Source organism: Natrix helvetica (assembly GCF_964273705.1).
Source record: "Natrix helvetica genome assembly, chromosome: 1".
Classification (NCBI taxonomy): domain Eukaryota; kingdom Metazoa; phylum Chordata; class Lepidosauria; order Squamata; family Natricidae; genus Natrix; species Natrix helvetica.
In genome coordinates, this window is record NC_138548.1 from 198,135,310 (window position 1) to 198,150,242 (window position 14,933).

At 42.0% G+C, this 14,933-nt stretch overlaps 1 protein-coding gene across 5 annotated transcripts in view; it reads left to right on the forward strand.

Moving 5' to 3' along the window:
- The first annotated feature begins 1,279 nt into the window (after positions 1-1,279).
- The window catches only part of IQSEC2 (IQ motif and Sec7 domain ArfGEF 2), a 177,222-nt gene continuing 163,568 nt past the window's right edge, over positions 1,280-14,933 (forward strand). For all 5 annotated transcript variants that reach the window (XR_014176163.1, XM_081962377.1, XM_081962378.1 and 2 more), the window contains exon 1: positions 1,280-2,129. Coding sequence is in view for 4 of the 5 variants with exons in the window: in XM_081962377.1 (XP_081818503.1) it covers positions 1,420-2,129 (710 nt within the window). In the remaining variant the exon portion in view is untranslated. The remainder of the gene's footprint in view (positions 2,130-14,933) is intronic.

Consider the following 14,933-nt stretch of genomic DNA (forward strand, 5'->3'; position numbering starts at 1 on the left):
ACTTCCAAAATGACTGAAGCAGCCAGTTGTGAGTGGGATTTTAATTCTGAAGCAGCTTTTTGGGATGTCAAAATGAGGCATATTGAAATGGTGACCATTCAGTTCCGAAATGTTTTATATATTCCTCAATCCAACAAGCTATAGTTAATTGAATTCCACTGAAGGCAACAGGATTTAAATTATATTAAGGCCTGATGGACTGTACTGAAGCTGGGTGGCCATTTGCAGTTGTACATTTAAAAGAAGTCAGTGAAGTCCTTGGTGCTTCCTGACCTTGATTATTGCCTTGCAGACATTTCACCATTACCAAACTTGGTAATGTCACCTAGTCTGGTAATGAAACGTCCGCAAGCCAACAGCCAAGCTCTGGGAACACCAAGGACTCCACAGCTCAACCCTGAGCTTCAAATATTCTCTTCTATTAAAACGGCGTCTTGCGCAACATAATGTGTTGGACTACACTCTCCAGTGACAGTGCTGAGTGGAAGTCATGGGAGTTGCATCTGGAAGATGCACTTTGTAGAAGGCTAGTCTACCATCCTATGACATCTAACATACTACAAAGTGTCAACGCAGTTAACGTCTTCCCAAACAAGAGTGTCCCACAGGTACAGTCCAGCAAAAAGCGGTTTGATTGGCTGCGGGGTCTGTTGAAAGTGCGGGGCGGGAGGCGGGCAGGAGACTCGGATTCTTTGTCACGTACCTTGCGGAAGGAACTGGAGAACTCACAACGCTATTCGGAGAGCACGCCACAAGGCTTCACAAACGCAGCGCGCACAGGAGGCTCCCTTCCTCCCAATCCTATAGTCTGGGATCGCTTGACCCTTCTTCCAAAGCTCGGGAGACGGAGGTGCAGGCAGGATCTGACCTTCCTACCCACTTTGGCAGCACTTAGTTTGCCAAGCCGCGTGCCGCGCGTCTCTTCAAGTCAGCCACCGCCGCGTCGCTTCTTCTTCCTCCCCGCCCCCCCTCCTCCTCCACATCCCAGAAAAGCTCGCCACGCCGCGGGTCCGCCGGCAAAAGCCCAGCAGGCCTCAGGTTCCTCGCCGTCTCTGCCCCCTCCCGCTGGGCTGAGGCTCGCCCGGAGCTTGCCGGGCGGTGCGCTCGTAGTGCGCAGTGCCTCTGCAACGACGGCAAAAGCCGAAGGAACAAGCGGTTCGCTCGGGGCTGGAGAAGGCAGGCGGCGGCAGCAGCGGCAGCAGTAAAAGCGGCGACGACTCCTCCCCTCACCCTCTTCCTGCTCTCCCCCTCGGACTCCCGCAGGCAGGATGGTGGCCGTAGCCCTGCAGCCCTCTGCGGGCCGCGGGGCGGGTCTGTAGCTGGCGTGGGGTGGTGCCCTTTGCAGCAATCGGGAGCCGAAGGCGCCGGGCGCCGGGCGCAGCGCAAAGCGCCCGTGCGCCCCTTCTCCTCTCGCTCTCCATGGACGGGGGAGCGGGAGGTGGCCCCGGGGTGCCCGGTTCTGAAAACCCCAACCGCGCCGTGGAATATCTGCTGGAGCTCAATAACATCATCGAGAGCCAGCAGAAGCTGTTGGAAACCCAGCGGCGGCGGATCGAGGAGCTCGAAGGGCAGCTGGAGCAACTGAGCCAAGAGAACCGGGACTTGCGGGAAGGAGACAGAGAACGGGAGCGACACCGAGACCGGGACCGGGACCGGGACGGGCAGTATCACCACAAGGAGAGGGAGAGCCACTATCAGAACCGCACGGATCGAGATGGGCAGTACCAGAACCGGGAAGGCCAGTATCCCAACCGCGAGAACCGGACGGAGCGCGAAACGCAGTACTCGAACCGAGCCGACCGGGAGAGTCAATACCAAAGCAGAGCCGAACGGGAAGGGCAGAACCAGTATCAGCATCGGGACAAGGAACGAGATCTACAGCACTATGGAAACCGGGATGGGCAGTACCAGAACCGGGAGAGCCACTACAGGGAGCCCTGCCAGTTGCATCGAGACCGGGCGCCGCAGTGCCATCAGGCTCGGGAGAAGGAGCACGAGTACCCTCGGCCACCTCGGGAAAGGGAGAGGGGGCAGCTGAACCGCGGGGCGTCGCGGAGCTCCAGTCCTGGGGCGGGCGGAGGCCACAGCACCAGCGCCAGTACCAGCCCAGCCACCACGCTGCAGAGAAAGTAAGAAGCTGGTCCGAGCCTTTGCAGCCCCTGACCTAGTGCCCTGCCTCCTCCCCTCCTTCCCGGTAGCTTTCCGGCCCAGGGCAGGCAAATTCCAAGAGTTCTTTGGGGTTGAGGCGACCATTGGTGGATGCTGACTGAGTCGTGTACAGTCAGAGAATCAGTGTGTGCAACATCACAAGGGACCATGGGGAACCCTTTGGAGGATGGTGCGGTGCAGTGCTTGGGGGGAGGGGGAATCAAAACATGATAGGTCTGCTCTCTTGTCACCTTTCTGCCCTATTTTGTTCCCTAGGCTTTTGAATCTTGTTACAGTTACAAGTAAACCCTGCCCCCGCCATACATACATGGACACACGTCAACTGCCTCCATCATCCATAATTAGGTGGATGGTCCTCTGCTATGCCACCCTCACAGTGGGGTCTGTATTGTTTTCTCAGCTGATTTTCCTTACTAGATCTCTGCATTGGACTGGGCATGGGACCCCTCACCCCCCCACTGCAGGGTACTCCTTGGCCAGTTGCCCCAAAGCTCCTGTGGCCCACTCTCCTCCTTTGGCCCTTCAAACTTACTTTCAAGCACCACTTTCCCTGATTCAGCACATGTCTATTTTTTTCTTCTTTCCTAACTTGCCAACCTGGATTCTTTTCCTTCAATACCTTGCTGGGGCTTGGCTTTCTTGTTTTTCTGCAGAGAAAGGAAGACAACGCACAAAAGGTCTTCTCACTGCAGTGGACCACTCCAGGGAGTGCTCTCTCTTGCCAGCCTGACAGCGTTCACCCCTCTAAACCCCAAATTTAAATTTCACATTCATACCTTCTAAAAACTCTGAATTCCTTTCTTTTCATATTGGTGCTCCTAAATATTTCCCTCCACACCTTTCACGGCTCTTCCCTTCCTCCCCATAGAAACCCACAGAGGGCAAAGAGTTATTCTTAAATGAAAGTACATAGCAACCCCAGTGACCTTCTCTTTATCGAATCCTCAGATGAATTCTTCTTCTTTTTAATTGCCAGGCAATACTGGGGGAATCATAGGGAAGAATCTTTTAATGGAGTAAAATCTTCTTCTTCTGCTATGTACTGTGTTCTTTCTTTTTTTGTTTGGGACATGTTTAGTAAGGCCTGCTGCTTCTGCCCAGTTTGCAGTACTCATACGCACTTGTATCCGTGTCCCTTTTTGTCTTGCAATCCTTAGTGGCTGGACTTTCTCCAGAGATTCCTCTAATGGGATAATTCACAATCTGGACATTGAACTGGGCCTGGTGGAACGTGACTTCAGTTAGCTCCAGCAGAGACAGTTGGTGTTGAACTAAGGCACAAGGGACTAGGCATGCATGAGATGTGGGTGTGAGATGGTACTATATGGGCTGTGTAGTTCATGGCATGTGCTGAGGATTGAGTTCAGGAAAATATGGTCACTGGGTGGGGAAGAGATGTAGTTGATTTAAGGTAAAAGTGAAAACATTTTTAGTGAGTTTTAGAAAAGAGCAGAGCCAAGAAATCTTTCCAAACTCGCTATCCTTCAGATGTGTTGAACTGCACTCTCATCATCCATAGCGATGCAGCCACAAAGTGTTGGGAATAATATCTATTCTGGGGGAAGCAGCTTTGAAAAAATGAGTCTAGTTGCTAGTGCGTGCGAATCAATTATAATAATCACACATTTGGCACTATCTACATTATTACTAGAATAGCTACAGCCATGCAAGATAGGCCAGCAGTACTACATTCTTAATGAACATTTGTAGGAGAACAGTGACGTGCCTGAAGCCTTCAAATGAGCTGTTATCGGAGGCAGCATTCGCACCTATGATCTTCATACCTCCTTACAAAAAGATAGATTTTGTTTTGTCCATGCTCTCTCTGGGATGAAATGAACAAACTCCAAGCCATGTACATCTCCTTAAACTTCATTTAAGCTCTCTCTGTGTAGCTGAAACTTGGCAATCTATTGCTGAAGATCAGTGGCCCGGGCTTTGAGATGAATGACACAACCACATTACTATGTATAGCATTGGTTGAGGATTATGGGGATTGCAGTCAGACCCATCCAGAGGCCACCGGTATGGGGAATGCTGCACTAGGGTGTCTGATTTGACGCCATGCCATCAGATTCTGTGCTCCATAATTGATAGTTCCTAGCTGGAGAATCATAAGAGTTTGAATTCCTAGCAGCACTGCATCTGGGACATTGATTCCAGAACAAGATCGACTCTCATGGTCCACAAGCTTGGATTGAAAGCTAAGAAGCAGCTAGGCCTGAACAATTAAGCATCTTCCCTCAGAAAGAATGGATATAGGGGTGGTTTTGTGGAGTAGGAATTGATGGATCCAGCCATTCCTGTTCTCTCCCCTCACTGCCGCCTCCTTTTTCTGGTTAGAAATTAGCAAAGTGGTTTGATGCTGCAAATGACTTAAAATCAGCACAAATGTGTCTTGCTATTCCTGCCCACTCCCTACCAACACTGGGGAGATTAAAAAAAAAAAAGCCTGAAGTAGCAATGCTGGTGGGGTGGGGAGGAATGACTGATCCTTTTCTCCATGCTGGCAGAAAGCTAGAAATGACTAGAGACAGTCCCCTCTTTCCCCAATCTAACTAATAACTATCACTTTCCTTTCTGTTTTTATTCTGAGCAGGGAAAAAGATTCAGTCTTCTAAGGTCTAGTTAGTAACTGCGGTTAGTTTAGCTTAATAGTTAAAAGTGCGACTCGTGCACCTTACCTGAAAACCTTTTTCTAGGTTTCATTTCAGCTGTAAACTTGTTCCGTGGTCTTAAACTAATATTCATTTTTTGGGTCTTCATTTGCAATAGGGAGATATTTAACCCCAGTTTACCTTAAAAGGCCAAGGGGAGAGGGAGAAAATACTTGCTTTGATAAATACCCATTCATCTGTGGTTGCTTAGTGTTGTAAATGATAGCTTCCTACAGCATGCAGAGAGCAGTGGAGGTCTTCCAGTGCCCCAATCCTTATCGACCTCAGTGGGGGCTGGGGTGAGGGTGTCTGTCTTTCCCTACTGCCTTTTACACTGCTTCCAAATGGAGTGTTTGCAAGGGAATTTCTTTTTCATTGATCTGTTGCGATTGCCGCATGTGACAAAACACGTGGTTCAAATCTTCTCTCCCAGTTTTTTTTTTTAACAAACAGCTTTTTATAAACTTTTTGTAGACAAATCTGGGTAATCTGCTAGAAGCACTGGGATAGCTTGTGTTCCAGAGTCAGTTAATGCTAATTGAGGAAACGAATTGTTCATCATAAAACACACCTTGCTGGATTTGGGACATAGGAGGAGCAATCAATTGGATGCAATACTCTCCTGCTATGGCTTGCAAATATATGAATGGAAAAGAGAAGCAATAGGTTCTCTGCCTGGGTACCTTTCTGCCCTTGTGCATAGCTTATCAGAACTCTGAGGAGTTCACTATGTAATGCTGGGGAATCAGAGGCTCACTGACTCCAAGACCATGAGATAAAAGGCGAAGGGAATTAGGCATCCTTTATAGCCAGAAACGTGGGAGGCTGAGGCCCAGTCTAATGCAGAGTGTTTATAAATTGGGTTAGTGCTGCAGTTGTATTGGGGTTCATCTGTTTGTGGGCTCTATTGTGTGCTGTAGCTCTCTGTGCTCTCAAACACAGAGCCTACTCACATAACATATCAAAACATAGCTAAATACATTTTGGCTTTGTGTATGGTGCAAACTCAACCCACATGGGTAGTTTATGGCTAGGTTTAGCACGCAAAATAATACGAATGTTGTTTTTAAACAGCAGTTACTTCTGTTTCCTTTTTGTGTTCTAGGAGAGAATATATATTGTGAGGTAGACATATTGTTAACATTAAATATGAGGTTGGATTTCAGGCAAAATCACTATGCCAGTAATCAGCTTGTATAATCATCGATCACAATAAAAATAGAAAACGGATGGTCACCTGGTAAGCATGGTGTTGAAGATATGGCCAGTCAGGCATTTCTAATCCAGTCTTAATATTAGGAAAAGAGCAGCTTTATTTTTTAAAATAATGTTCATGAAAGTATTTTTTAACAATATAAAAACAATATAAATTTTAGAGAAGAAACAAAAAAGAATAAATGAAATGATGAATAGATAAGGAAGGCAAAGAAAGGAAGGAAAAAGGTTTAAAAGAAGTGGCTTCCAATCTTAACAATGTTTATAACTGTATTTATATTCTCCCCTCTCTAAGATTACATCATAATTTCCTTCTTTCCATAGTGTACCTGAAATGTCTAATCATCAAACCATCAGAATTTAATGCTAATTCTATCATCTTCACAAACCATTCCTCCACTGTTGGTATTTCAATGTTTGTGCATGTAATAGTTTGGCAGGAGTAGGCAAAAGAGCTGATTTAAACCTGCCTGTATCTAGAAGTGCTCCAGCTTGCAAACTCCCTCCCTCCCATAAGACTCCCACATGAATGGATTCTTTCTCACTCATGTACACACTGTCAAAGACAGAAGGTAAAAAGAGGGGATAGATAACAAGAAAGTTACGGGCACAAGTTGTCACTAGGTATTCTAGGCAGTGGACCCAGGATTGTGTTCTTTTTAAGCAAGCACCACCTGTTTAGCATAATGTCTAGTTTGACCTGAAATGCTCACATTTAAGTTCACCAAACATTGATTTGTTGTGTTTGGGAGCTGCTTAGAATTGGGCAGTAGGGCAGATGGGTGCAATAAATAAATAAATCTTATTACATTGCCCAACTCATGCATTTTGGTTAAGCAACATGAAAGGCCTCCTAAATAAAAAGTGAAATGGGGTTGGAAGGAGGTCATACAGCTGTGTTCACATCTTGGTTTTGTGCAACTTTGGAGTGGGGGGGGTTTGCCTGTGTGAATGAGCCATTTAGACCTGGTTCACAGAAATTTAGCTCCAGCAATTTGGAATCGTGTTAGGTTTAATTCCCCCCCCCCCCACCAGTGAATTTCTTGAATTACAAATCAATGTTAAGTAATCAAAGCAGAGGATCATTTTTGTGTGAACTAGCCTTTTTGTCTGTAGAGTTGTATGAGAGCCTAAATTTTTTCTCTTTCACTAAAAAGCAGCTGTCAGGACTGTTGAGACTTCATAGCATTCTCCATAACCCAACAAAATTGTGGCCATTTATTCTGTGCAAACATAGAAGGCAATAGCTACTCATCAGGGATTGTTTGGGCGTGTTAGTGTCAGGATGCATTGTGGGTTGCTTCGCTGGGGGTTGTGGTTGTCTGCATGAAAACAGTCTTGCCTACCCTTGGGGAGGTTGCTCAGCAGCTGTTCCTGCAGCTGTTTCTCCAGAAAGCAGCCACTTTTTGCATCTTGAAAAAGCAACACATCCCTTTATAAACAGCTCTGCCTCTCTTCCATCCCTAGAGACAGAATCTTTTATAGGTCAGTCACCAGGTCTATATTTACCTGAGAATAAATCTCATTGAATTCATTGTGCTTTATTCCTGAGCAAGTAAACATGGATTGTAATTGCCCCACCCAGCATTTTACTGAGAAACTGATTGCACTTTCAATAGGATCTGAAGTCAGTAGTACAATACTTCAGTAGGCTCCAACCTGGCTCTTTCAGAGTGAGCTCCTTCCTGTTAAAAAAAATAGAGAGTAGCTCTAGGTTGGAACATGGATTAGTCCTAAACCAAAAAAAAAAACCATTGCAAGTGAATCCTGAGTAAGAAATGTTCAGATAGCTTTATAGGGCAGAATTTATTTGATGAGCATCAGATTACTTTAAATGTAAACTTGAGTGTAAATCATGTGAATGGAACAATAGAAATGCAAATCTGAATTTATATCCCTTTTCAATATATTTCCACTAATTGCTGCTAAAATGCTGTTACAGCCTGCTGACTCGAATGTGCCCTAAAATAAAAATACATATTTTTTAAAATTATTTATTTATTTATTTATTTTCTTTAAAAAAACAAGATAACACATACAGAACAAAAGCAAGGAGAAAAAACAACTTTCCTCAATTTCATCAAGAATGTCGTTTGGTTACAAGTTTTTGTGCATCAGTTTTTACAATTAAAAATAAAGTCATTGGTTATCCATTAAACCTAACTAAATATTTCATTGAGCATTATGTGTTCAGATTAACATTAATATTCTTTCATTTGTGACGGCCCTTATTTCCTTGAATCCATAATTATCTATTAGGTAACAATAAGAATTTATAGAATTATAATATCGCCTATTTCTAGAGAGGGAAAGCAAAGATTAAAACAAAAGATTCCTATTAATTCATAATGTACATGTATACCTTCAATTAACCATAATGTCATCAATCATCCACAGCTCCAAATATAATTTTTCATTGTTAATTATTAATCCATATAGTCATTAAGTATTTCAATTCATATATGTATCTGTTGTTCATTACATCATCATTAGTCCATTTAGTATAGCAGAAATCTTTATAGTATAGAATGATCACTACCTACAATTATACCTAAATGTACAAATCATCCCACTCTTATACATTAGGTTCATTATTGTTCTTCATATGTCATGTAAATAAGTACTCTATTTCATAGTTTTAAAAAAAAGCTTTCATAGCAGTAAATATAACTTTCTATTATTGCATAAGAAAACAATTTCATTTCCAGGTATTTTTTTCTAACCATTGGTAAAACAAATCCCATACTCCCAAATCCCAGCAATTTTATAAATTGCTCATCCTCTAGTTCTCTAATTTCAAATGTAAGCTTACTCATTTCAGCACATTCCATTATTTTCCAAATAATTTCCTCTTGTGTTGTTAATTTCTCATTTTCCAGTTTTTGGCAAATACAATTCTAGCAGCTGTTAAAACATTTATAATCAGATATTTCAAGTCCTTGTTGTATGTTTCTGGTATTATTCCCAATAAAAAGAGTTCTGGTTTTAGGTCTATGTGTTTATGTATCATTTTCTCCAGCCACATGTGGATTATAGTCCAGTATCTTTTAGCTTCAGTACAAGTCCACCACATGTGGTAATATGTGCCCGGCATCTGATGACATTTCCAGCATTTTTTGGATTTATTCTTAGACATTCTTGCTATTCTCACTGGGGATATGTGCCACCTGTAAAACATCTTATACAAATTCTCTTTATATGCAGTTGACATTGTCATTTTATAGTTTTGAGTCCACAGTTTTTGCCATTTTTCTAAATAAATCCCATGCCCAAAGTTTTCCCCCCAAGCTAACATAGTTTCTTTGACTTGTTCTTCCTATAATTTCACTTCTAATAGATAGGCATAGAGTTTTTAAATTACTTTTTCATCGTTACCTGTTAAGATTTTATCTAGTTCAGTCATTTTATCATAAAAACCCTTCTTTTTTCGATCTTCATTGTATCTAAAATGTATTTGCACATATGAATACCAATTAACTTCAATACCTTCCTGTTTCAAGTCTTGTATAGATTTGAGTTCACCCTCTGTATTTAATAATTCAGTATATCTAACTGTTTGTTCCTTTTTATATATTATTGAATATGAAAAAGCTTCAATGGTTGATATCCAGACTGGAATTTTTAAATAATGTAACCTCTTGACCTTCTCCCAGTTTAATAACAAACCCTCTCTTATATAATGCCTTCTAAAATAACCATGTGCTTTAGTTCCCTTATACCATAAAAATGCATGCCATCCCAACAACAAGTCATGACCCTCTAAGTTCAAAAGCCTAGCATTTCTTAACATTATCCATTCCTTGACCCACATCAGTCTAGTTGCCTGATAATATAGCTCCCAGTCAGGTAAGCCCAACCCTCCTCTTGATTTAGCATCTTGCAGCGCTTTGCGTTTTCTTCTTGCTTTTTCCCCCTGCCATATAAATTTCAATACCATTTTATTTAGATCTTCAAAATAGTCTTTCCCCAACCTAATTGGGATTGTCTGGAACAAGTATAGGATTCTAGGCAAAATGTTCGTTTTAATTGTTGAGATTCTCCCAATCATTGATAGTTGAAGATTTTTCCCATTTCACCAAATCTGTTGCAATTTGCTGTTTCAATCTAAGATAATTGTCTTCTTTAAGGGTACTACATCTAGCTGTAAAGGAAATCCCCAAGTATTTAACCTTATTTGTAATTTGCATTTCCAAAATTTCCACCAATTCTTTTTTTTTTTTTTATGGTATATTTTTTGTCAAAATCTTTGTTTTATCTTTATTTATTTTCAAGCCTACAACTTTTTCCATGCTCCTCGATTTTTCCTATCAATTTAGGTGCAGATTCAAGTGCCTCCTCAAGAATGAAGGCTAAGTCATCTGCAAATGCTTGCAACTTATATTCTTCTTTTTTAATAGTCATTCCCTTTATTTCTTCCTCTTCTCTGATCCTTCTATTTAAAACTTCTAACGTAAAGACAAAAAGTAGCGGTGATAGTGGGCAGCCTTGTCTCGTACCTCTTTTTATTTCAATAGGATCTGTCAGTTCTCCATTTATCATTATCTTAGTTGTTTGCTTGTGATATATTGTTTGTATAGCTTGAATAAAATTCTTGCCAGAGTTCATTTGTTCCATTTGTTGTATCAAAAATAACCAGTTCACATTATCAAAGGCCTTCTGCGCGTCGAGGAACATCAAAGCCATTTGCTTTTCAGGGTGGGCCTCATAATATTCCAAGGTGTCCAAAATCGTTCTTATATTATCTCTAATTTGTCTCTTTGGTAGAAAACCATTTTGGTCCGGGTGGATAAACCCATTTAAATATTTTTTTAGACTCTCTGCCAGTATAGATGCAAATAATTTACAATCTGAGTTTAACAAGGAAATAGGTCTATAGTTCTTAATTTGCGTATGGTCTGCCTCCTCTTTAGGTAGCAATGTAATGTATGCTTCCAGCCATGAGTTAGGTATTTTACTTTCAATCATTAGTTCGTTCATAACTTCTAACAGTGGAAGAGCCAAGGATTCCTCTAGTGTTTTGTAAAATTCCACAGGTAAGCCATCCGGTCCCAGGGCACTCCCATTATTTTGTCTTTTAAGAGCTTCAGTTAACTCCATAATTGTTATTTTACCTTTTAATATAGTTCTAATATCATTTGATACTTGGGGGAGATTGGCATTTTGTAAGTATTGTTTAACTTCTTCCTCTTTTATATTCTCTTGTTCATACAACTTAGCATAATAGTCCTGTATAATTTTCTTCTTTTCCATATTTCCATAGTGCATAATACATATTTTTGCTTACTAAAATATAGCAGAGTCTGCTGCAGCAAGCTTCGAAAGAAAAAAGGAGAGATGTATGTGGTCATATGATTTAAAATACTTAAATACTTGTATCCCAATGTTTGACACAAGCATATAATTCATGGAATTAAAGACATAATATCATGGCATGTATTTCTCCACTTGCCTCTCCTTTCTGTCCTTTATGAATCCTGATGGCAATTACCGGATGCTAAGAGGCCCCATCAACATCCATTATAATCTACGATAATTTAGTTGGAAGGGAAGTCAAATGGACAAGTTCTTAAGGAGTGCAGAAGAGAGATAAGGCAATGGACAAGGTGGGATTTTCTTTCCCACTATATAGGAAAAAAAAAGCTGTCTGGCAACAGAATGGTACTTCATCTGTGGTGCTTGACTGCAATTTTTCTGCATGAGGTGCTGAACACAACAAAACCAAATAAATAACATTGTAGTGTCCAAGCACTGCAAAGAATATAGAAATTGTCAGCTGGAACTATATTTGGAAACTACAATTTCATATCCCAAGCAGTGCTTGTATTGTGCTTCTCCTTTTGAAAAAGGAACTCTTTTTTTTTTTTTATAATAAAATTTTATTGGTTTTTCAAGATTTATAGGGAAAAGGGTAAATGGACAGGTATACAAATTTTGGCAGTTGCAAAGTGTGTGAGGCCCCCCTCCCTCCATACCCATAGTATACATTTAATATAATGCATTAGTATATAATTGATTACAGTCAGCATATTAGTTCTATTATTAAATTCAATCAAATTAAACATTACAGTATAAAATCCAAATATAATTCCATTTTCACTTTCGGTCAGTTTATAATAATATGATTTTCTTGTTTATTTTTGTGATCTGAGTCTTCTTGCTATTGCCCCATCTCCCTCCACTGGCAGAGCTCTGGCCCCTCCCGTGTCCTGCGTGTCCGTTGTGGTATCTGGTGGTTTCTCTAGGAATGTTTTATTTTTTTCCATAAAGGCCTGCGCCTCTATGGGTGAATTAATTCTAATTCTTGTCTCCTCCCAGAATATCAGCATACCTTCAGGCATCAACCATCTAAACCACACCCCTTTCTGGTATAATTTATTCGCTAATTGCGAATAATTTTTTCTTTTTTCTCTAATCTTCTTAGGGATCTGCTTCAGAATGGTTATCTCCATATCATGATATATCAATGCTTGCCCCCTTTGTACACCCAGAATTTCATCTCTTGTGCTTTTTCTAAGAAATTTAATATGAACCTCCCTGGGTACATTGTGTGTTCTAGCGTAAGCTGAATTCACTCTATAAACCAGATCTATATCCCACCCCATCTGTTGTTTTTCTTTGTGTGTGTAGTCAGCCAGAATGTTTGTCATGATGTCCCTTATATTTTCCCCATCTTCTTCTATAACATTTTGAAATCTAAGATAATAGGACATTCTCTCAAATTCTAATTTCATCTGTTGGATGTCAAGATCTTTGTTCCCTTTCTGCACAGCTTCCACCCCCCCCCTCACCTCCTCCACCCCCCCTTCCACAAGATCCAGTCTCTGTGAGTTCTTATAAATTTGGGCTTGATTTTCTTTAATTTCATCTTTCATTTCCCTTAGCTGTTTCTTGATTTCCTCCTGGCCCTGTAAAATTTGTTGAAGCATTTGTTGAAAGTCCATCTCTATAGTCTTAGGTTGCATCAGTTCTGTTATCTTGGACTGTGTGGCTGGACTGGATGTTACAGATGTTGGAGCAGATGTGGCAAAGCCAGATTTCCCAGGAGGTGGTCTTTTGGATGCCATCCTTTATAACATTAGAAGTTCAGTCCATATATAAGATAAACAGTTAGAAAAGAAGGGTAGCCAGGTGAGGTCCGGGAGCAGAAGAACCAGGCAGAAGAGAATCTCTCTAATAAGTCTGGCAATAGATGAAAGGTTTCCCCTAGAAAGTTCAAAAAGACCAATCCACAAGAGATTCCTCTGGGAGACACGGAGACAAAGACCGGAAGCCTGAATTTTAAAGGTGGAGTCAGGTTTCACAGTTCATAAAGACAACGGAAGTGTGCCATCTTGCCCTGCCAGTTTTGGGCACAGAGGCATATCAAAGTTTTAAAAAGTTCCAAAGGTCCTCAAATCTCAGTAAATAGTGAAATTAAATTGCAAAGAAAATCATCCAACCTGGGTGAGGCTTCATTCGTTGGCTCTCCCCCCTCCTCCTTCCCCGGGGGCTGAGAGCAAGATTATTCCTCGCCGCTTATCCAAGGGGGGGGGAAACCCCCCTCCCTCCAGCCGCACCTCCAGAATACTCCGAAAGTTATTTAAAGAAAGCTAACTAGTTCTTTGTGCAAAATAGGGCATGAAGAGAGAAGCAGCCTCACCGCACCGCAGCTGCTTCCTTCACTTGCTTCATTCTCCCGACGGCTTTAGCGAGGCGCGAAGCGCAGAAACGCGAGGCGCCCTCCGATCTAGCTCCCCGGTGCCTTGGGCGCGCGAGAGACCTCCCGCCGGCCGCCGCCGATGCAGGAGCTCCCCGCGATGCCGCCCCTCCGGCAGGACCCCTCTGAGGGGTGTCCTGTGCCCCCCAAGGAGTGGGGAAGCCCACCGGAGAGCCGGAGCGGGCAAAGAGCTGCCCGTCGCCGCTGCCGCCGGAACCGGAACCCCGAAAAAGGAACTCTTGATTGATTATGTAAAAATGTAAAGGACTGTGGAGCAGTATGTAAGTCTAAGCGCTATTGCTATTACGTATGTCCAACAAGTTATTTTTGATTCCTAGAGACCACATAGATTTTTGTCTATGACGATCAATCCCTAACCTGTTCCTTCAGGTCTTCCATCAGTGCACCCATCACTACTGTAATTGAGTCCATCCACCTTGCTGCTGGTCATCTTCTTCCCACCTTTCTAACATTAGAGCCTCCTCCAAAGAGAGATAGGCCCTTGCATGATGCCTCTTTAAACTAAAGCAGGAAAAGAGAGGAAGAATATAATCTTCCACAGCAAATGTTCTTTTACATTTAGTTGCTTCCTATGCTGTTAGGAAAGAAGATAGTTCATCAGATTTGTGTATGTGTCTGATTTATTTTATTTACTTCAGTCATGAAAACCATAAGCACTGGCACCATGATACTTAGGAAAGCAGATTAATGCCCCACGGAGGATCTGTGGTTTCTTGGTTGGGAGAGAATTTTTGTTCAGGGAGGAGAGAAAAGAGGAATGGACTGCAGATCTCTTCTTGCATGTATTGCTTAAAATGTTTTCCAGTTTGAAGGGGAGGAACTATTTGAAGCTGGCAAATGAGATGTGGCTTGTCTGTGATTTGGGCCTCTGTGTTTCTAAACTTGGATTTAATCCCAGAATTGAAGGAAGGATGCACAGATTTGAAATTGAAGCTGAGTGGTAAAGAAAGAGTAAAATTGCTGTGTGATGAAGCGCCATTGGCTCTAACTCAGACACAGGGAAAGCTTGAATTCAAGAGAGGATCGTTGTTTCTTGTTTTCAGACGCCTGGGATAGAAATAAATAGAAGAGAATTTTGGAGCATAACTAGAGTGCACTTATCTTACCTTTAGGTAAATTGGGCTCCTAACATTGAAGGGCAGGAATTCCAGAGTACCCAAGCTGAGAAGTGCACA